Source organism: Heliangelus exortis, chromosome 25, assembly GCF_036169615.1.
Source record: "Heliangelus exortis chromosome 25, bHelExo1.hap1, whole genome shotgun sequence".
In the NCBI taxonomy this organism is placed as follows: domain Eukaryota; kingdom Metazoa; phylum Chordata; class Aves; order Apodiformes; family Trochilidae; genus Heliangelus; species Heliangelus exortis.
This window is the reverse complement of record NC_092446.1, coordinates 386735-404838: the sequence shown is the minus strand read 5'-3', so window position 1 is coordinate 404838 and position 18104 is coordinate 386735. Positions and strand designations below refer to the sequence as shown.

At 45.9% G+C, this 18104-nt stretch overlaps 2 protein-coding genes across 2 annotated transcripts; both read right to left on the bottom strand.

Moving 5' to 3' along the window:
* Window positions 1-36: 36 nt before the first annotated feature.
* On the bottom strand, window positions 37-9246 carry AMPD1 (adenosine monophosphate deaminase 1). The gene is made up of 15 exons (XM_071768597.1): window positions 9105-9246; window positions 6452-6626; window positions 5761-5926; window positions 4868-5030; window positions 4413-4632; window positions 3876-4005; window positions 3401-3595; window positions 3019-3150; window positions 2760-2923; window positions 2502-2628; window positions 1924-2087; window positions 1425-1545; window positions 802-975; window positions 509-619; window positions 37-342 (listed from the first exon to the last, which is right to left on the bottom strand). Exons 1-15 carry the CDS (start codon window positions 9118-9120, stop codon window positions 187-189), a joined length of 2214 nt encoding a protein of 737 aa, XP_071624698.1. The 5' UTR covers window positions 9121-9246; the 3' UTR covers window positions 37-186.
* A 2102-nt stretch (window positions 9247-11348) lies between these two features.
* Window positions 11349-18091, bottom strand: NRAS (NRAS proto-oncogene, GTPase). The gene is made up of 5 exons (XM_071768619.1): window positions 17868-18091; window positions 17035-17213; window positions 16436-16595; window positions 15571-15694; window positions 11349-14921 (listed from the first exon to the last, which is right to left on the bottom strand). Exons 1-4 carry the CDS (start codon window positions 17976-17978, stop codon window positions 15575-15577), a joined length of 570 nt encoding a protein of 189 aa, XP_071624720.1. The 5' UTR covers window positions 17979-18091; the 3' UTR covers window positions 11349-14921; window positions 15571-15574.
* Between the last annotated feature and the right edge of the window lie 13 nt (window positions 18092-18104).

Below are 18104 nucleotides of genomic sequence, written 5' to 3'. Positions count from 1 at the left end.
GCGCTGCGGTCACTCAGGCGGGGCCTGGCCCAGGGGCACGTTGCTCTCATAGACGCTTTTACTGCGCGGCCGCCACGACCCCGAGGCACCCCCACCACCCGGTCATCCCCAGTCCGAGCGGCTCCGGCCCCGCTGCTCGTGCGCTGCTCCCATCCGCGGCGCAAGCCCAGGATCTCCGCCGCACGCCTAGTCGGTTTTGAGGCCCTCAGCGATGAGATTGAGTTCGTAGCACCAGGTCTCGTAGCGGTAGGCCACGCGGATCTGCGCCACGTTTGTCTTACGGATGTCGTTGCCTTGGGGCCCATCCTCCTGGTAGTTTTCGCCCAGGATCTTGACTTTCTCCTGCCATGGACAAGGACAGCGGTGAAAACCTCGGAGACCCCGCGGGCAGCACCCGGGGGAAGCGCTGGCTGTGCCGGGCTTCCTCGAGGCCTCGCCCAGCTCTGAGCACACAGGCAAAGCTGCTGCCCTGGTCCCTTCTTTAGCTGGTAGGACCCAGCACACCCACCTCATGGGACATGCCACACTGTAGGACACTGTTTCTGGCAATTTCACACATGTCACAGGTGCTGAGCTTGAAGACCTGGGCAGCGATGGCATACTCCTCCATCAGGGGTTCCTAGAGCCACAGGCTGTGTTAGAAGCCAGCAGCTTTTGCGGTATAGCCCGTGCTGGAAGGGCTGTCCCAGAGATGACCCAGCATGCTGAGCACTCTACAAATGCTGCTGGCTTCCCTGAAATATGAGGCACACACAGTCCCACCTCAGTGCTTTGACAGCAGGTGATGAGCTTGCACCGTACCTTGGTGTAATGAAACTGCATGGGGTCATCTGTAGAAAGGGACAACATGAGGCCCTTCTGATGGAAGTCAAGGAATGGATTCTTTGCATACTCCAGGAAGAGGCTGTTGTTGCTAAGCGGGGACATAGCAATGGGAATTTGGGCAAGGAAGTACAGATATTGCAACACTGGGCTCTGCAAAGACGAGCAAAGTTGTAAGGTTAGGGATAAAGTCTCCATCTCTCTGGGTCACTCCTCAGATCAACCCGGTGCCCTAGCCAGGAAACCTGATGCGCAGAGCTCGTGTGCAAGAAGATAACTGGGCAAGCTAGCAATCCTCCAGGGCCCATATGGAGCACAAGAGGCCAAGTGAGTTCAAACCTGTCTGATTTCAGAACTCTGCTGGCTCCAGTGATAACAGGCCTATCTAGTGATAGTGAGGCTGAACCCCTGAAGTCTGAATGTTTTTCATCTACATCCCCAAACATTCCTGGATAAACCCAGAGACTAATGTGACATTCCCCAGGCTGTTCATGTCAGTCTAGAGCAGAGGCACAATTAACAACTACAGTGGAGGCCAGCTGTGAACATGTTCTCCTCCTCTGCCACCCCTGGGCTGCTCTGGGTCAGACCACCCCTATTACCTGCTTGAGGTTCAGACCATGGGAGATATTATCTGCTGTCATAAAAGCTGTAAGGAGATGTGTGGTGGCCCCAGCTTCTCCACAGTGTGGACGGAAGAGGAACGTGTTCATTCCACGCTGCCTAGGTACAAGGAAGAAGGACTCAGAGCAGGACTCAGAGCAGGCAAGGTGCAGGGTTAGGCAGCACAGGATGCAAAATTCCTTGACTTCATGTCCAGCTCTGTGCCCACAAGTCATCCCCAATAATCCAGCTTGACCTAGGAACACATTTCTTGTTCTCTTTTCCTCTCTGTGCACGCAGTAGATGCCTCCCTGGAATCCTAAACCCTACACTTCTACTAAGGAGTGTTTGGATTGCTCTGGGACATGAGCCAAACTACACTGGTGGCAGAGCAAGGAGGGCCCCACTTCTTCCACACCAACAGACCTGAGACAGGTCAGGAAGCAAACCCCCTTCTGACAGCCCATCACAGGTCCCTTAACAAATCCCAGGCCTCACCTGCGTAGGTTGTTAAGCACTAGGATGTTGGCATACATGTAGTATAAATAGTAGGTGTAGGATGGGTTCTTCTGAGAAGTCCACTGCTCCGGCTTTGGGCTTTTAGTGCAGAACATGTGCCCACTGTGCTTTGATTCATCATCCACACTGTCAAAGCCAGTGATCTGTTTGACAAGGTAACAAAAAAGATGCATCTCAAAGATGCACACCTCATCATGCCCAGGAAGACTGGATTGTCCTGCCCACTGCAGCCTTCCATAACCAAGCTGTAGCCTGAACCCCTGCCCAACCCAAAAGCAGGGACTGTGGCAAGGCTGCAGACCTTGTTCCTCAGAAACCCCCAAGCTCTGTCAAGGGCTCACACCAAACCACTTCTCCAGAAGGTGAACAGGCAGCATTTCTCACAGCCCCACAGCAGCCATCTCAGGGAGTCTGGCCCCTCCCAGCACTTCTGGACACATGCCCTATCCCAGAGCATGGCATTAGGACTAGTCCACTGATGACATTTTCCATTTCTTGTGCACAAACAGGAACATGAGTGGTCACCACACCATGACAACATATCAAGTGATACTTACATGGCGTAGAAAGACACTCAGCTCTTTGTGGGCTTGAGGATTGATAGTTGCCTCAAACACAGGAATAAATATATTTTCCAGCATCTTCCCAAAGTGTGGGAGGAAATTCTTAGACCTGAATATATCACTATGGACAGAGATGGGGATTAACTTCTAACAGGAACAACATAGTCCACTGTCCCCATAATCTCATCAGAATAAAAAATGAGGTACAGTGCACTATAAGGCACAGTGCTCTCCCAGACCCACAGCACATACTAAATCCTGGGTACTTGGATCATCCACTTCATGTTGGGGGAATAGATCCGATGTTTGTTGAACCAAGTGGCAAGCCTGTGCCACTCCTCAGCTGATCGCCCATAGATAGAGAGACGAGGTTCAGCATACTGGTATTTGGCCTTCTCCAGATCAGAGCCAACCTCCTGCACACCAGAACAGACAGTTGCACAGGGGCCCTCTAGCCCCTGGGCACAACAGCACCACAGATGAACAGATCTCTCCTCCCCTATGTTCTCACCTTGATGATGGTAGCAAAGTACTCGCCATTTATTGCATTGTCTGTCTTCAGGTAGAGGTCACGCAGTTCGCTGGCACCCACAGGGTTGTACTTGTCATTAAATTTGTCAAAGCGCTGGAATGTCTGCCGGCCCTGGAGGAGGGAGAATCGGGCAAATACAACACACACACACACACACACACACACACACACACTGGGCCCAAGTACAACTGTTGAGTGAGGGCACAATCAAAAATGAGAAAGCCAGGAGCTGCTGCATCCTGCCACAAACACAAAGTTGCACAACACAACATGGGTACACAGGAAGGGGAAAAGCCATGCTTACAGAGGTGGATGAGAGTCACAAAAATAGTGGTCCTATAGTAAATGTCCTACTGCTTACAGCATGGACATCCAGGGAATCCACTGTCAGGTCGTAAGGGTGCATATTGAGCTTATTGAAAAGCTGTTTCAGGGTGAGCTGTTTGCCTGTGGCATCGTAAACTACACGGTCAGCATCCACACAGTACGAGTTCTTGATGAAACGCAGAAGATGGTTCTGGTTCATGCAGGCTGCAGCATGGATGTGTGTGTCCACCTGAGAAACCAGAGAGCCATATAGCTTCAAGTTGGAATGCTCAGGTACTGTCACAGGGAGGCTAATAAACCCCTTAGGTCAGCCCAAGTTGTGTGGGGAGCTCAGCCCTGCAGATGAACACAATAGGACTGGGTCAAGGGCAGCCCAGTCAGCACCATCCCATTAGCAGGAACAATGTAGGTGCCACAGATCTTGACTCTAATACCCAATTCTCATGGAGGGGAAGGCACCAAGACAGCTCATCTTCAGAGCCACTAGGGCTGTAAACCTTGCCATTTACCTTCCGGCAGTTGTAGAAGTCCCGGTGGGGGTTGTTCTTCAGCTCTTTCATCTCCTCCATCTCATTTAGCATTTCATGCACTTGGAATTTGGATAAGAGGAACTTCAGGCGCCGATGGGCATAGGTCTTACTAGAGAAAAGGAAGGGCAGAACAGTGACTGGGCTCCTCACCCCACACAATACAGAAACGTGGTCCATCAAACACAGGGATGCAGCTTTCACCTTGAGTGGAGCAGCTCATGCTGGCCTAGCCTGCTTCCCTAAGGTGCTTCTCCTGGCTCTATGACAAAGCCTCAAAGGAAGGCCTGGCCAGGTGTAAGCATACCAGCAGGTTATGTTCCCAATCCCTGAATGCTGACTTTGCTTATGCCCCCAGACAAGATAGCTGGCAAAGGCCAAGGACACTTTGGTAGCCAGCAGGCTACAGGTATGTCATCAGCAGGTTCCTCCCAGGAAGAGGAGGGGGCAACCCTGGCTTGCCCTGACCCCCCAAAGGATCTGCTTGGCTGCACCAGCAGTGCTGGGCTGTGCACTTACACAGGCCCCTGTGCTATCAGCGCCAAGAGAAAGTTCATGTCAGCAATGAAGGACTCAAGACTGGGGTAGGGCAGGTCCTTTGGTTCATTTCTGTCAGCTGCTGCTTTATCTTCGTAGATGTACACCACCCCATCCTTCATCTGGAGGTGGTATCCCAGGTCCTCGGCAAGATTCCCAGTTTCAAAGGGATCCTGTCCATCCATCACTGGCGGGGTGAACACTAGACCAAAAGAAAAAACACTGTGAGGCACAGGATGCTAGCCAAAACCCCATAAGCCTGCTATGCTCCTCCACTCCAGGTAGGGGACAAGGACAGACCCATGGATGTGATGCTAAAGAGGAGGCCAGGGAAAGCAACTCCAACTCCTCTCTGGAGTGCTTCTGCAATCCTTTTCTGAACCCGTCCACCCCGCACTGAAGCCAGAGAGGAATACCCTCCAGGTGGTTAGAGGTACCTGGGCCAGTCTCACTCGCCCTCCAGACCTTGCCTTCAATAGCACACAGGTACTGAGATGGGGTCCTGGGAAACCTCTGCAAACACTGCTGCATGTATTTTTCCCGGATGCAGAGGGCACGGTACAGGCCTTTGCAGACAGCTTCAAAATCTTCAACTGCCACCTGCAAGAGGACTACTGCTGAACACAACCACACAACTGGAACCTAGCTGTTTGAGAGATACCCTGGTGTACTAAGATGTAAAGAGGACAATTTTGTTCACCTTATAATCACCTCCCTCCCAATGCTCAGCCTGAGCAGGGCAATGAAGGGGTGATTGGCAAAGTCATAACTATGGCAAAAGGAAGTTGAGAGATGAGACTGGAGCAGCATGCGAGAATACTATGCAGCACCTGCAGCTAGCTAGTCATGGCAGAAGGGATGTATCTGTGCACAGAGTGACTTGTGCCATAACTGCTCTTCTTCAATGCAGCTCCAAGCTGAGCAGCCTGCTCCAGCCCAGGAGGGAGCAACCTGCCAGCAGTATCTCAGAAGCAGCACAAATGTAATAGAAGACTGTCCCTGCCAACCTCCACCATCCTGGGATTTTGTGCTGTGCACAGATCTCAAACATACAGCTGTGTGCAAGCAGGAGCAGGTTGTGACAGAATAAGCTGTGCCCTTCCCTCTGCCCTGTTCAAAGAATCCTATGGGAAGCATACAGCACCCCACCCCACTCTAGGGATGCAGAAGAGCACCAGCAGATGTTCAGGAGACACAGACTAAGCTGGAAGACACAGGCTGTCTCCACTGCAGCCAGTACTGATTCGCATGACACTGGGCACTACTGGGGGGATAGGCAAGGACTAGGTGAGTGATAGCACATGAAAGGTATAGTCATGCAAGTACCTACCCCAGAGGCATAATCCCCTGTGATCTGTACCCGCTGGAAGTGAGGTACAGCCTGATACAGGGGGGAGGTAGAGATAACCTCATCAATATCAGACAGTCTGGTTATGGATTTCTGAGCCACAGGAATTGCCAGTGCAATTGTCTTCAAGTGAACCAGGCGCTTCCTCCTGCAGGGAGGAAAGCCTCAGGCAAACAGCCTCAACTCCATGGCCACACAAGGTTGCAGGGTCAGGGGTACTTACCATAGACACAGTCCACCTGAGCAGTACGTGAATCATCTCACTGGTGCTTTCTGAGCACCTTAAACAGACACTGCCAAGAGTAGAGGCCACAACACACAAAGTAGCCCCAGACTTTTAAGCACAGGCTTTGGAAGTCACACCTCTCCAGAGAAAGGTCTCCAAGTCTCCCTCTCCAAGAGCTCTGAAGCCATCGGCATTCTGTAACCCAGGGAACAGGCCAATGGTGTATTTCTGTCCAAGAGTGGGAACAGTTGGAGAGGAAACCCTGAAGTACCTGACAGATGCCCTGGGATTACCAAGGACTTATCCCATGGGTGTGGTGAGCTGTTTTCTCAGGCCTTGATTTACGCTCATGAAAGGCTCGTGTTGCCCTTGCTTTCTTCCATCTCTGGCTGTGTGTGTGCAGACAGTGCTTCTCCCCTTCCCCCAACTGCCCTGGGTGCTGCTCACCGCTTTTCTGCTGTGGCAGAGGTCTCCCGAAGCATCATGTGCACTCTCATTTCCTCACGTGAGATGGGGCAGATCTCTTCCACATCAAAAGGAGAGATCTCTCGCCTGGTCTCCTCATCTTTCACCTCAGAAGCAAAGACCTTCTCTGCGAAGGAGCGCAGCACCTCATCCACCTCTGCAAGAAGCAGGAGCAGACTGCAAGGTCACACAGGCATCTGGTCCCCAGCCACCTGGATGGCCAGGTGCTCCTTGCCAGCTCAATGCTCAGCTCTCATTTCTTTACATCTCTACACTGCCTGGAAGGCTCTGAACAACCTCCAAAATTTGCATTTTGCATATTACAGAGCCTGAGCCACACACAGTGGGCTGGAGACATAACCAGATACCCCCAGTACACCAGAAAAGGTAAATACAACCTAGTCCAAGAGTAGCACAAAAAGGCAGGAAGAGAGTCCTTGGGAAGGGCACTTATGAGAGCATGCACCAGAGGAGAAGATTAGCAGAGCCCTTACAGCTCTAAGAAGCCGAAGACCCACTGGCTCCACCAGACTTGCAGACAGGACAAAGACAGAGGTATAGACAGATACAGACAGAGCTGGCAGCCCACGTGCTGAGTTGCCACCATTACAGTGCGGCTGAAGAGCTCTGAGCTAGGGACTGATGGACTGCACCCCTCCCAGCCCATCACATGCAGCATGCTGAATACAGCCCTATGTAAGCTGCCATTGACACAAGATTGGCTTCCAACAAAATACCATAAAACAAGAAGTCTTTTAGCAACACCTCCCAGAAGCACTCATTTGCATAGCAGCATGGTGACACTAAGCAGTTAGGTTTTGCCAGCAGCTGGCAGTGCAGCATGTGCCATAGTGAGGATCAATGCTGAAAGATAGACCACACCAACAACTTTTCAGAAAGGACGTGGTCAGCAGATGAGGACCAAAGCAGAAAGAACTGACATGCATGGCAGAAGTGGGCTTCATATCAAGTGACCAAAAAGCTAGAACCATTCCACAAAACAGGGAGGGGCACAGATGGGACTGCTGAGAAAAAAACCATCTTGTCAAACTACTGAAATATCACCATGATCCTGTAACTGTTCTTTGTTTACAATAATTATATCTAGCAGTAACACAGCAGACCAAATAAAATGCCTAGCAGTACTCCCCTTGTATCCTACTGTTTGAGATAAAACAAAATTAAAATATAATCAGCCCTCCAAAATTCAAGTTTTTTTGACTAATCATCAGTGATTAAAAAGAGATTAATAAGGTACAAGTTTAGTCAAAGCCTCCCACTTTCAGAAGAAAGAACAGTACTTGTCACTTTGCACAATATAAAGATGTTAAGTTCAGGGCTGACTGTTCCATGACTGTGTCAGTGGTGGGCACATAAATCAATCACATAGCAGATGCCACCCAACCCGAGACTCTTTGGCAGAGGTTCTGCCTTACAGCAGTCTCTTGGTTTCCATGCTGCTGTCCAAGGGGAACAGCATTTGCAAGAACCTAGATCACCTCAGTTAACAGTACAAGCAACTAACAGATACCTAGTAATTCAATAAGACTGAGCTGTCTTGTAAGCTATGTCCATGTGTACGGATCAGAAGCACACAGGAACAACTTAATCAGGCAGAAGAGCAAATATTTTACTGACTTGTAACACTGGGACTACTTTCATGTTTTTTCGTCCATGACTTCCCTGTCTCTTGTGAAGGTCAGGATAGATGGGCGTTTCAAATACACCAAGTTTAATCCTCCTGCTCCCTATGGTCAAGTCTCTTGTTCACTAACAGGATCACACAGCTGAGACACTGCAGTTCCACAGATCTTCACTCCTGGTTATACAGTGTGGCATCAACATTTTGGGGGTGCAACTCATGCCCCTTCCATCCAGAAAATTCAGGCTAGAGCTCTGGCATCACAAGTCACCAGCTGCTGACTTCCTAAAGCCCAGCCTGCAAAAAATGTTCTTCTGGTATTTGAACTCCAATATTCATTTGCAAACTAAGCACCTCAGAAATGCCAAGTTTGACCTTTCCTTTTTTTAGTGGATGCAAATTACACTCATGAAGGCAAACAAACTCCCACTGATGTTGAAGGGCCACGTTTCATGTTCTATGACATTATCTATCACACCAAACAGCACTGCAATTCTCTTATATGCTCTTATCAGAACTGTCTGGTGCCAGTATTCTTCAGGCCTCTGTAATGGCAGTCACATCTCTGTCTATACTGTTCTGTAAAGCCTGGCTGGCCCTACTCCTGCTGCTTAGCCATTCTGTGTTCCCCATCCCTTCAGGGTGGCAGCACCTCGCTTTTTCTAAGCTTAGCCAAGTTGACCAGAGACTCCTGAAATTCCATCTGACCAATTCCAGTGTGATTTAATGGCTATCATTACAGGATATATTTACACAATCCATTACACTGTGGGAGGGATGGTATTTTTCTTCAGTGCAAGCAGAGCAAGACTTAAACAATAACGCTATGTCTTTGCCACACTATCCAAGAATGTCTGCAAGCAGGAAGAAATCCGCTCAAACCCCAGGAGGTCCCCTGGACTGCCAAGATACCGTGCTATCAAAATCCCAGAGGCTGCTGGCTAACAAGCCTGCCCTGTGGCTTCTTCTCTCACTACTTCCTTTCAGACCTACCTGAAATTCGTGACATCTTTGCAGCAAGTTTGCGGAGCCTCAGGTAACACCCTACTGTAACAGAGCACAAGTGGCTGAGTGATGGCACCACAACCTAACACTAATTTTACTGCTTTCCCTCCCCTGTAATTAGACTCTTCTAGTCTAAAAGGAGAATTGAGATCAACTATAGGACTATTTAAAGTACAGCTAAGACTATTTAAAGTGCAACCACAAGCACTTGCACTGAAACAGGTGAAACCAGGGCTCGTATTTAATTTCTCTTTTAAGTTAGGCTTTTACTTTACATTTATTAGTTTCACCTGTCATCTGCTCAGGTTGCTGCTTCCCGGACAGCTGCACCTTTGTAAAGTGGACAGCAGAAGTCTGGCTTAAGAGAGACTCAGGCAGAGGTCTTCTGTGCTGAACTAATGGTTTAAAGCAAAACACAAAGGCACAGGGCTAACGTTTTCATCAGAACAGGAGTTGTGGATAGACAGAAATTATGTGCTCTCACCAGTCAGTGTACTATTCAGAGAAGATTTTTCCTGAGAGATCTACTTGAAAGACTGGATTTTAGCAACAGGAATTGCACAGATGTCCTCCTATCTTCCCAAATCAATCAAACAATAACAGCAGCAACAACAACAACAACAACAAAAGAAAAATCAGGAAGCTATATTTTATTTCTGAGGCTTTCAGGAACTGCCTTTATAAAACTTTGCATCAAAATAGTAAGGTGGTACTCAGTTCTGTACGTGGTGAGCCATACTCAAGGCATATTTTACAGGGACCAGCACTTAGTACAAACTGAGGTGTGGCAATAAACTCCTCCCATAAGCTATACGCAGTGTCTTGGATCTGGCAGAGCAGGTTATCAGTTTGGAAGTACTTCTCTGCCTGTTTAACGCTTCCTAGCATACAGGTATTGAGGGCTGTACCCCTTCCTTTAGAGAGTCTCCTCAAATCTACTTCAGATCTCTTACAGGAAGTCACAAAACAGCTCCCGTCTGAAGAAAATGAGCACTGCATATTGCCAGGATAACTGAGCTTCTGACTCAGCTTCCTGGTGGGAAGTGTTAAGCTTAAACAGGTCAGAAGGATACAATAGTTTTGATTTGAAAGTCTTTTCCTCTTTGTATTTCACTTTTTCACCAACTGAAAAAGCTGCACTGAAATCAGGGCAAGACAGGCAAAGCATTCAGGCTATAGCTTTGCTATCTATTTAAGAGAGTACTTTGGTCATAACACTGAAGGGAACAGAAAAACTAGAACCCCTGGAAAAGACAACATTGTCTGGAATTATACACACATAACAGCTTCCTGAGCTATATTTTGTAGGAACAGCTAAGAAAAGGCCTTGCCCAGAAGGCAGCTGGAATAAGTGAAAGAGTTAATTGTGTAACATACAGAACTATGAACAAGTCATAGATTTTGTCCATAGGTGCACAGCAAGCCCATAGCACAAGTCAGTGAAGTCAGATGAGCCTCTTGCTGCAGAGCCTCCAGATCACCACAGGATGTGCAAAACTTCAAAAGACGCTGGGTTACAACTACAGAGATTCTCCAAAACTCAGGTAATTTCAGTCCCACTTCCACATATTCTGCAAGAATATAAATTGAGTTCATCCCCAAAAATGCAGGGGTGCAGTCAACAGGGCAAAGCTAGGACACTGGTACAGTCTTGATCCAACATCTAATATCCTCTCTAATGTTGATATCTTCAGTTTCTGAATTATTCTTTTTCTTACTCTTCATTTTGTTGAATTTCCACACCACACTGTTGCTTAAATATTTAATTTATGGTCAGTAAAAAACTGGGTCATGTTTGTTTGTTCTCTCATATGCTCTCTCATATTGAACTCTAACCTTTCTGGATATACTGAGATTTATGTGAAACCAAAAATAACCCTTAGGGCACAGAGGTCATCTTCCTCAAGAGATCTCTTGATCCCTGGCTTTTTAAATTGCATAGTTAACTTAGACTTTAGGTCACATGTTCATGGTAGAAATATGAGTAAAGCTTGTGTACACTGTGCCAACATTAGATCTATAGCCTCTTTAAACTTAAGTGCTGGATACAAACACCCTCCCTTCCCACTGTTTTTCAGCTGGAAAGTGAGTGATGCACGCCAGACCCCTGTTGATACTAGCTTTTTACTCCAGCTGAGCTGAACTAGATCCTGTAGAGAAAGCATGTACCACTATTATAAACTTTCCTTAAACCAGTCATGGATCCCATGCCCAGATCACTACCACAAAAGAAACAACCAAAGAATTCAAAGTTTATTCTTTAAAAAAAGTTAAGAAGCAAAATAATTTACTTCCATTTAAACCAAAGGAGATGCATTATTGAAAGCAAATAATTATACAAAGTAACAACAAATTAGCCCTTGAATAAAAATTCCAGATCCCAAAAATTCCCTACCATCAGGGAGGTTATACATACACACTCAAAACTTGCGAAGTAAAGGAGGACCATCTATCTGTAGGATCAGAATGTAATTTCAGCTTTCACTATTCTCCTTCCCTTCATAGGCCTAAAGTTGCTTGAAGTCCAATTCTGTGTCATCAAACTGTACTAAAAATTATGATGGCTTGAGTATCATGGTTAGTATCCAAAGTCCCACTGATTAAACCAAAATTTGAGCACTGTTGTTTGAATGAGACCAGGGAGTGGGGGCACTAACAGTAACAAGCCATAGAGTTACACTGTCTCATTATAAAGCTGTTCTCAGTCCCTAAGAGAAAAATTTATTTTAGTTATTAACACTTGTAATTTTTGAAAAAGAGCTTTACCCCTTTTTAATATTTTACCTCACAATTGTTTGCCTATTCTTCCCAGTCAGGATAGTAAAGTTAAGCTTAGCACTATTAATGTGCTGTGCTGTTAGTTCTAAACATTTGGACTAAATCTACAAAGCCATGTTTTCCAGGGACCTGTCTTGTGCAAAAACTTCTGTGCTTATCTTCTAAATAATTTTCCCAAAAGTTCTGGGGTTTTGTCCTTTCACACTTCTCTCTCAGTTGCCAGCAAAATCAGTTTTTTCTTATACAGATAGTTGGAAACAAAGTACAACTGTTTACTTCATACTCATGTCTAAATCCAACACTGATTTTTCCATCATTCATTAGATTTGAGCCTGAAATAATGCAGATGTGAGTACCACCTATGTAGGTCAGCTCTGCAGCATCCTAAAAGCTCTACAGTTCCAAACGTGAAATACACACTGGGTTATCCTTACCAGGTCTTCTTCCCTTGAGATTTTTTCTTGAATAATGGAACTTTGGAACACCAAAGTTGCATTTGCCAGTTCCCATTAATTCTGAGAATTCACAACTTTTGGAATTACAGCTAATACATTCTAATGACAACTAGAACATCCCACACAATGTAGAGAATTATTATGAGAAACTTCCAAATGAATTCACCAAATGAAATAACTTCCCATATTTGACCACATATCCCTCAAAACCTGCAAAAGGTTTCCCATGGCCACAGGCAGCAGGCAGCCATGCTCTAAACTCTGAAGTCCTGCTTGCCAGGAAAGAAACTGCTAAGTAACTGCTAAATGTTCCCAAAGAGTGAAAAAACACACATGGACCCATATGACAAGACCTCACCATTTAAACACATCACAAACTCTGCATTGTTGTCTTTCAAAAATGCCAAGTCTGTGTGACCAGATGACTATCCTAAAAGCTATCATTTTTCAAGTGTAATTCTATGAACTGCATAACAGCATGTCACATCTCTTTAGAAGTGAGCAGTCATCTCCTGCCAGAGTGTTCAAAAAAATACCACAAATACCACTGCTTGTCAATCACAGAAATGACAGCTTGCAGTGACGGCAATTCTGTCACTTTTGACTTGCAGGCATGAGATCATCTTCAAATGAACTCAGGTCACAGCCAGTGCTATCCATAATGCTGCTCACCAATGTGTATGTTGCAGTAAATGTTTTATGTAAAAATATTGTATTTTTAATTCTTAGTGTCACATCAGTCAAAGGTAAAATAAATTCCAAGCAGTACTTAAAATATTATTATGGATAAAGAAAATGTGATGCAGATTGATCCTCTTCCTTCCAAGAAGACAATTAAGAATGTGAGTAGCAAAGGAAGCAGTATGAAAAAGAACAATTTATTCTCTCAGTATTTACTGATTCTAGTCTCCATTTGAAATTGAGATCTCCAAATTTAAGATGTATGAATCACACACCAACAAACTGAAATTAAGTTTCTTGAAATCTCTCTGCTTGTACTGGTTTGGCAGACTGACTGAATGCTCCCTCTGTTGGCTGAAGGTTCATTACTCTCCATCAGATAGAACCTGGGAATTGAGCTATGCTGTGGGATACCCTGACCACAGAGAACAGAATCCACTCTCAGCAGCACAAGAACCAGGGAAGGACACAGGAACCCTGGTAGGTTCTGCAACAGCGATCACACTTGTACATCCCCGCTATAAAAGGTGACAATGTTTTGTTCTAGGAAGAGCTTGCACAGCTTACACAGTAATCCTCTCCTACTTCAAGGCTGTTTGGACAAGCCCAGAATTCCCATCCCTATGTTGTACACCACCTGTGTAGTCATCACTGAACTCACTTCCTTCCTCATTTTGCAAGGATGCTGCAATCAGAAGCTCATTCAGTTTTCTGCTTTAGCTCATTGCCTTCTCCCCTCAGGCTGGACATACCAAGCCTGTGGAAACCCCACACTCCTCCCCAACAAGGACTCTCCAACTGTATTTTACAGAAAGACATTTTGGGAGACCATGTTCACAGTCTGGTGGTAAGAAAATAATTCAGAGTAAAATGATTTGCCAGTTACAGACAAAGCTGATTAAGAGCTGTCCAAGCTAACTACCCTCCAGTTACTAGATTAACTATTGAGAAGCTGCACATAAATGTTGGCAGCTAATATTAAAAATGAACAGCTGACTAATTTGGTCCAACTTGGAAGAGATCTGAAAACTGCAGAAAACCAACATAAAATACAAACAGTCCCACCAACAAAGAAAGTAAAGCAGAGATGCAGTACAGTCCCCCTCCCTAGTTCAAGAGTCTTACAAGTGCCTGCTGGGTCTTTCAGCCTACAAAGTCCTGTTTTAATATCCTGTCAGGCAGAGAGATCACCCACACAAGACTTGTCTGCTTAAGACAATGAGCTCCCAAGAAATTCCAGTCCTTGGGGTTTTCCTCAACCCAAAGGAACCGGGACAACTTCAAATCTTAGCAAACAGGCACTTAAGCTAGGAAAGATCTCTCCTTTTTATTACAGAAAGTGAAGGATCAGTTAAGTAGTACTCCTGGAACAAAGGAGATGTTACCAATATGCTGTACAGGTGCACAGGGTGCAGATACCAATCTGACACATGACAGAAGCATTTGTGGTGGCAAAACCATTTCTGACATCCCCTGCCAAGCAATGATTTGTGCCACTCTTCTGGCAGCACTGCAAATGAGAATCCAATAGAAAAGGGACAAACATCACTTCTAGCTTTTACTCTAGAGGTAAAGTGTCATCTTTTTCACAGCATTTAGTCTCTATAGTTCACTTTTCTTGTGACTGGTTTTCTTCTTGGACAAGCCCAGGTAACACAGTGAGAAAAGAATCCCAGCACATCAAGAGATGTGACTGCTCCATTAGTTGAGCAAGGAGGTAGATGCCACAGGTGTTCTCTTCAGATGGAGCACAGAAAAGGATTTTGTGCTAATTAACTGGTACAAAGGTCTGGTCACTGGCACCAAAATACTGCAGGGCATCGCATGAGACACAACACAGCAGCATCAAGACTCATCCAGCAGCTACATCTGAACCACGTACTCTTGGCATCTGGAACAGAAAGGCATCTCTAATTAGGTGCTGTCCAACGCTGTGATGGTTGTGCAGTGCAAGAGTGTAGGTCAAGTGCTGGACTATCTACCTGCTTTTAGTGACAAGCAGCACCTTTTAGGCAACTGTGAAAAGAATTTCACAATTCCACTCAGCTGGAGAACTCATTAATTTCCTTACTCACATGATTTTATTAGGTTAATCTTCCAACATATTCCAGAGGAACACTGCTCAAGATAAGCAGCACAGAAGTTAATCAATCATTAACAAATGGTGACTACAGAATTGTGCATGCTCCTCTTTATAGTTCAGGCATTTCTTGCGTGCAAGACAGAATTTACACATTTTTCCAAAGAATCAAAATGGTTCCCCAAAGAAGGGAGACATTGATAAGAATGACACAGAAAAGCACGCAATCCACAGGCTACTACCAAAATGTTGCTGTGAAGAGAATTACCTTTTCTTAATCACTGCTGTCTACTTAGAGGGGAAAAAAGTATTTTGCAGAATTAATTGTAGGACCTAAATCTCTGGGCATTAATGGGTTGTATAATAGGGGAAAAAAACCCACCTATAGCAACTAGTATTTCTAAGCCAGCTGAAAGACATACAGCAGAGTAGCCAATAAAAAGCTTAAAATACAGCTCACCTTATCACATCACAACACAAGACAACCCCATGCAGCCTTGATTCCCATCTTCGTTGCTGTTGAGCTTTTTCATCCGGTACTGCCGGATCTCTCTCACCAGTGTGTAAAAAGCATCTTCCACGCCCTGAAGGCAAATGATCCAGGTAAAGTATTTTCTTTCCTGAACCTTTTGAGATCACTGTTCTATCCACCACAGCATCCCTTAACATATTTGAAAGACATACTTCTACAGGAAGACTAATAGCCAACTTATCCCACAGTTTATGAGGAGGAAACCTCTCTTGTATCTACAACTCCCCACTCACACTCTTAACTCTGTCTCTGAGGCAAACATCCAGGGTAGCAGCCTTTAAAAGAGAGAATGCAAACTGCAGCTGTAGAGAGTCCCATGCAATTCTGTATGCTGCTGCTTCATAATTGCACCTTTTCTGCCTCATTCCACGCTGACATAAGGCAGACCACAGGCTGACTGGACAGAGCCACATGTTCAGTGCAGCCCAGGGAATGCAGCCTGTAGGTATAACCTCATGGCTGGAGTTCATTGAAGAGCCAAGAAAATTGAACAGGTCTGGAATGACAACCCACACAGTCTGACCAAGAGCAGATGAAGCTCTCTTCTTCTGAATGTGACCCACCTGAAGGAAAGCCAATGAAAGTCTGAAGTGATTTGTCTACTGGCCTAGCCCACTGATAAAACCAGAGCTCCCTAAAGTAGGAGTGAGTGGGGAAATCAAGAGCTTAAAATTGCAAATGGGTTAAAAAATGTTTACTCCTGTAGATAAAGAGAAAAGTACATGGGAAAATGTGAGACCATTCTGCACTTAGCACAGAGGAAGAAGTCTGACCAGGAATGGAAGCATCTTACCTGTCTTGTTTTTGCAGATGTCTCTATAAAGGGGATTCCATAGCTTTTTGCCAATTCTTGAGCTTGTTTTGTGTCTACTGTTCTTGTAGGCAAATCACACTTATTCCCAACGAGCACCATTGGCACATCATCTGAATCTTTCACTCTCTTGATCTGTTCCCTTAAAAAAATCCAAATTTTAAAAAGTTAAGAACTGTTTTTTAAATATAAGAGCTCTTTTATTTCAAACAACCTCGTTCTACAAAAATATATATTAAAATTAACCTCGAGGGTTCTGACTGGCAGCATTGTGTCCAATAACTCTGTGCACCCCATCTTCTAGGGCATGTATGACCCCGTTGTGGTGTGTGTTTGCCTTCTTGCCCACTTGCTTCAATCTGCACACTCTAGAAGTTATTTGGCTAACTACCTAGAGACCTGTCCCACTCTCAGCTGACTGATAATGTATGAACACAAAACACAGACAAGCTCAAAAACTTTCTACAGGACGTGAGAGATTTAATAATTGTCTACTATACAGTGTTCACTGGCTCTAATAGCAAATAGGTCAAAGCTTTTTTTTTCATTCTTCCCTCCCTGCAGCAAGACCCAAGACACACCTGTAAAGGTTAATATCAGCAAATGATTTACTGTTGTTAATGGCAAAAACACAGAGGAATCCTTCCCCTGTTCTCATGTACTGGTCACGCATGGCACTGTACTCCTCCTGTCCTGCAGTGTCCAGGATGTCTAACAAGCAAGTCTCTCCATCAATAACAACCTGCTTCCTATATGAATCCTGCAGAATAAACAAGTGAATTTTAGATTACAGAAAAACATTGTACTGTATTTTCCACTCGAGACATTAATGAAGAACAAGAATAACAATTTAAAAAGAAGTATGATTCAGGAGCTTTTCTAGCCCCCCAAGAAAAAAAACAAAACACCAGTATCGAAACTGTTGGCATTTAAAACATTTCTCTAAGCCCTCTCGAAATTTCTTACAAAAAGATAAGTCTTCGTCAGAAATTACTCAGCTGCTTAACAGAAAAAAATAATTTCAATTCACCACCGCAATGTCATGACTAGAATCTATGCAGATTAGTGGTGAAATTATTTTCGTTTTGGCACTGCTCGCTGCCCACTCCGCTCCAGAGAGCGACAGACAGAACGTCCAGGGAACGCGTGAAAGAATCTTCCCAGATTTCTTCTTCTGCGTGCTCTGATCCCGCATCTTGCCTTTTAAACAGAACAAAACCGGAAAAAAAACCAACCACCAGCCCCACCACCACCACCACCACCCAAAAACCAAAAAAGCAGAACAACAGCAAACCACCAGAAACACCACGGCAAAACAACCCTCAATAGCAGCCTCGCATCAGGATCCACACAGAGCTCCCGCCCGAGATTTTCCCCCCAGGGCACCGCACACTCCCCCCGCCGCACCGCTCACCTCGATGGTGGGGTCGTACTCGTCCACGAAGTGATTCTGGATCAGCTGGATGGTCAGCGCACTCTTGCCGACGCCGCCGGCGCCCACCACCACCAACTTGTACTCGGTCATGGCCCCGCGGGGCTCGGGGCGCGGCCCGGCCCCCTCCGCTCCCGCGAACGCGGAACACCCTGCCCAGCGCCTTCCGGCTTCCGCCCCGGCGGCGCCGTCATCACCCGCCGCCGGAAGAGCCTCGCG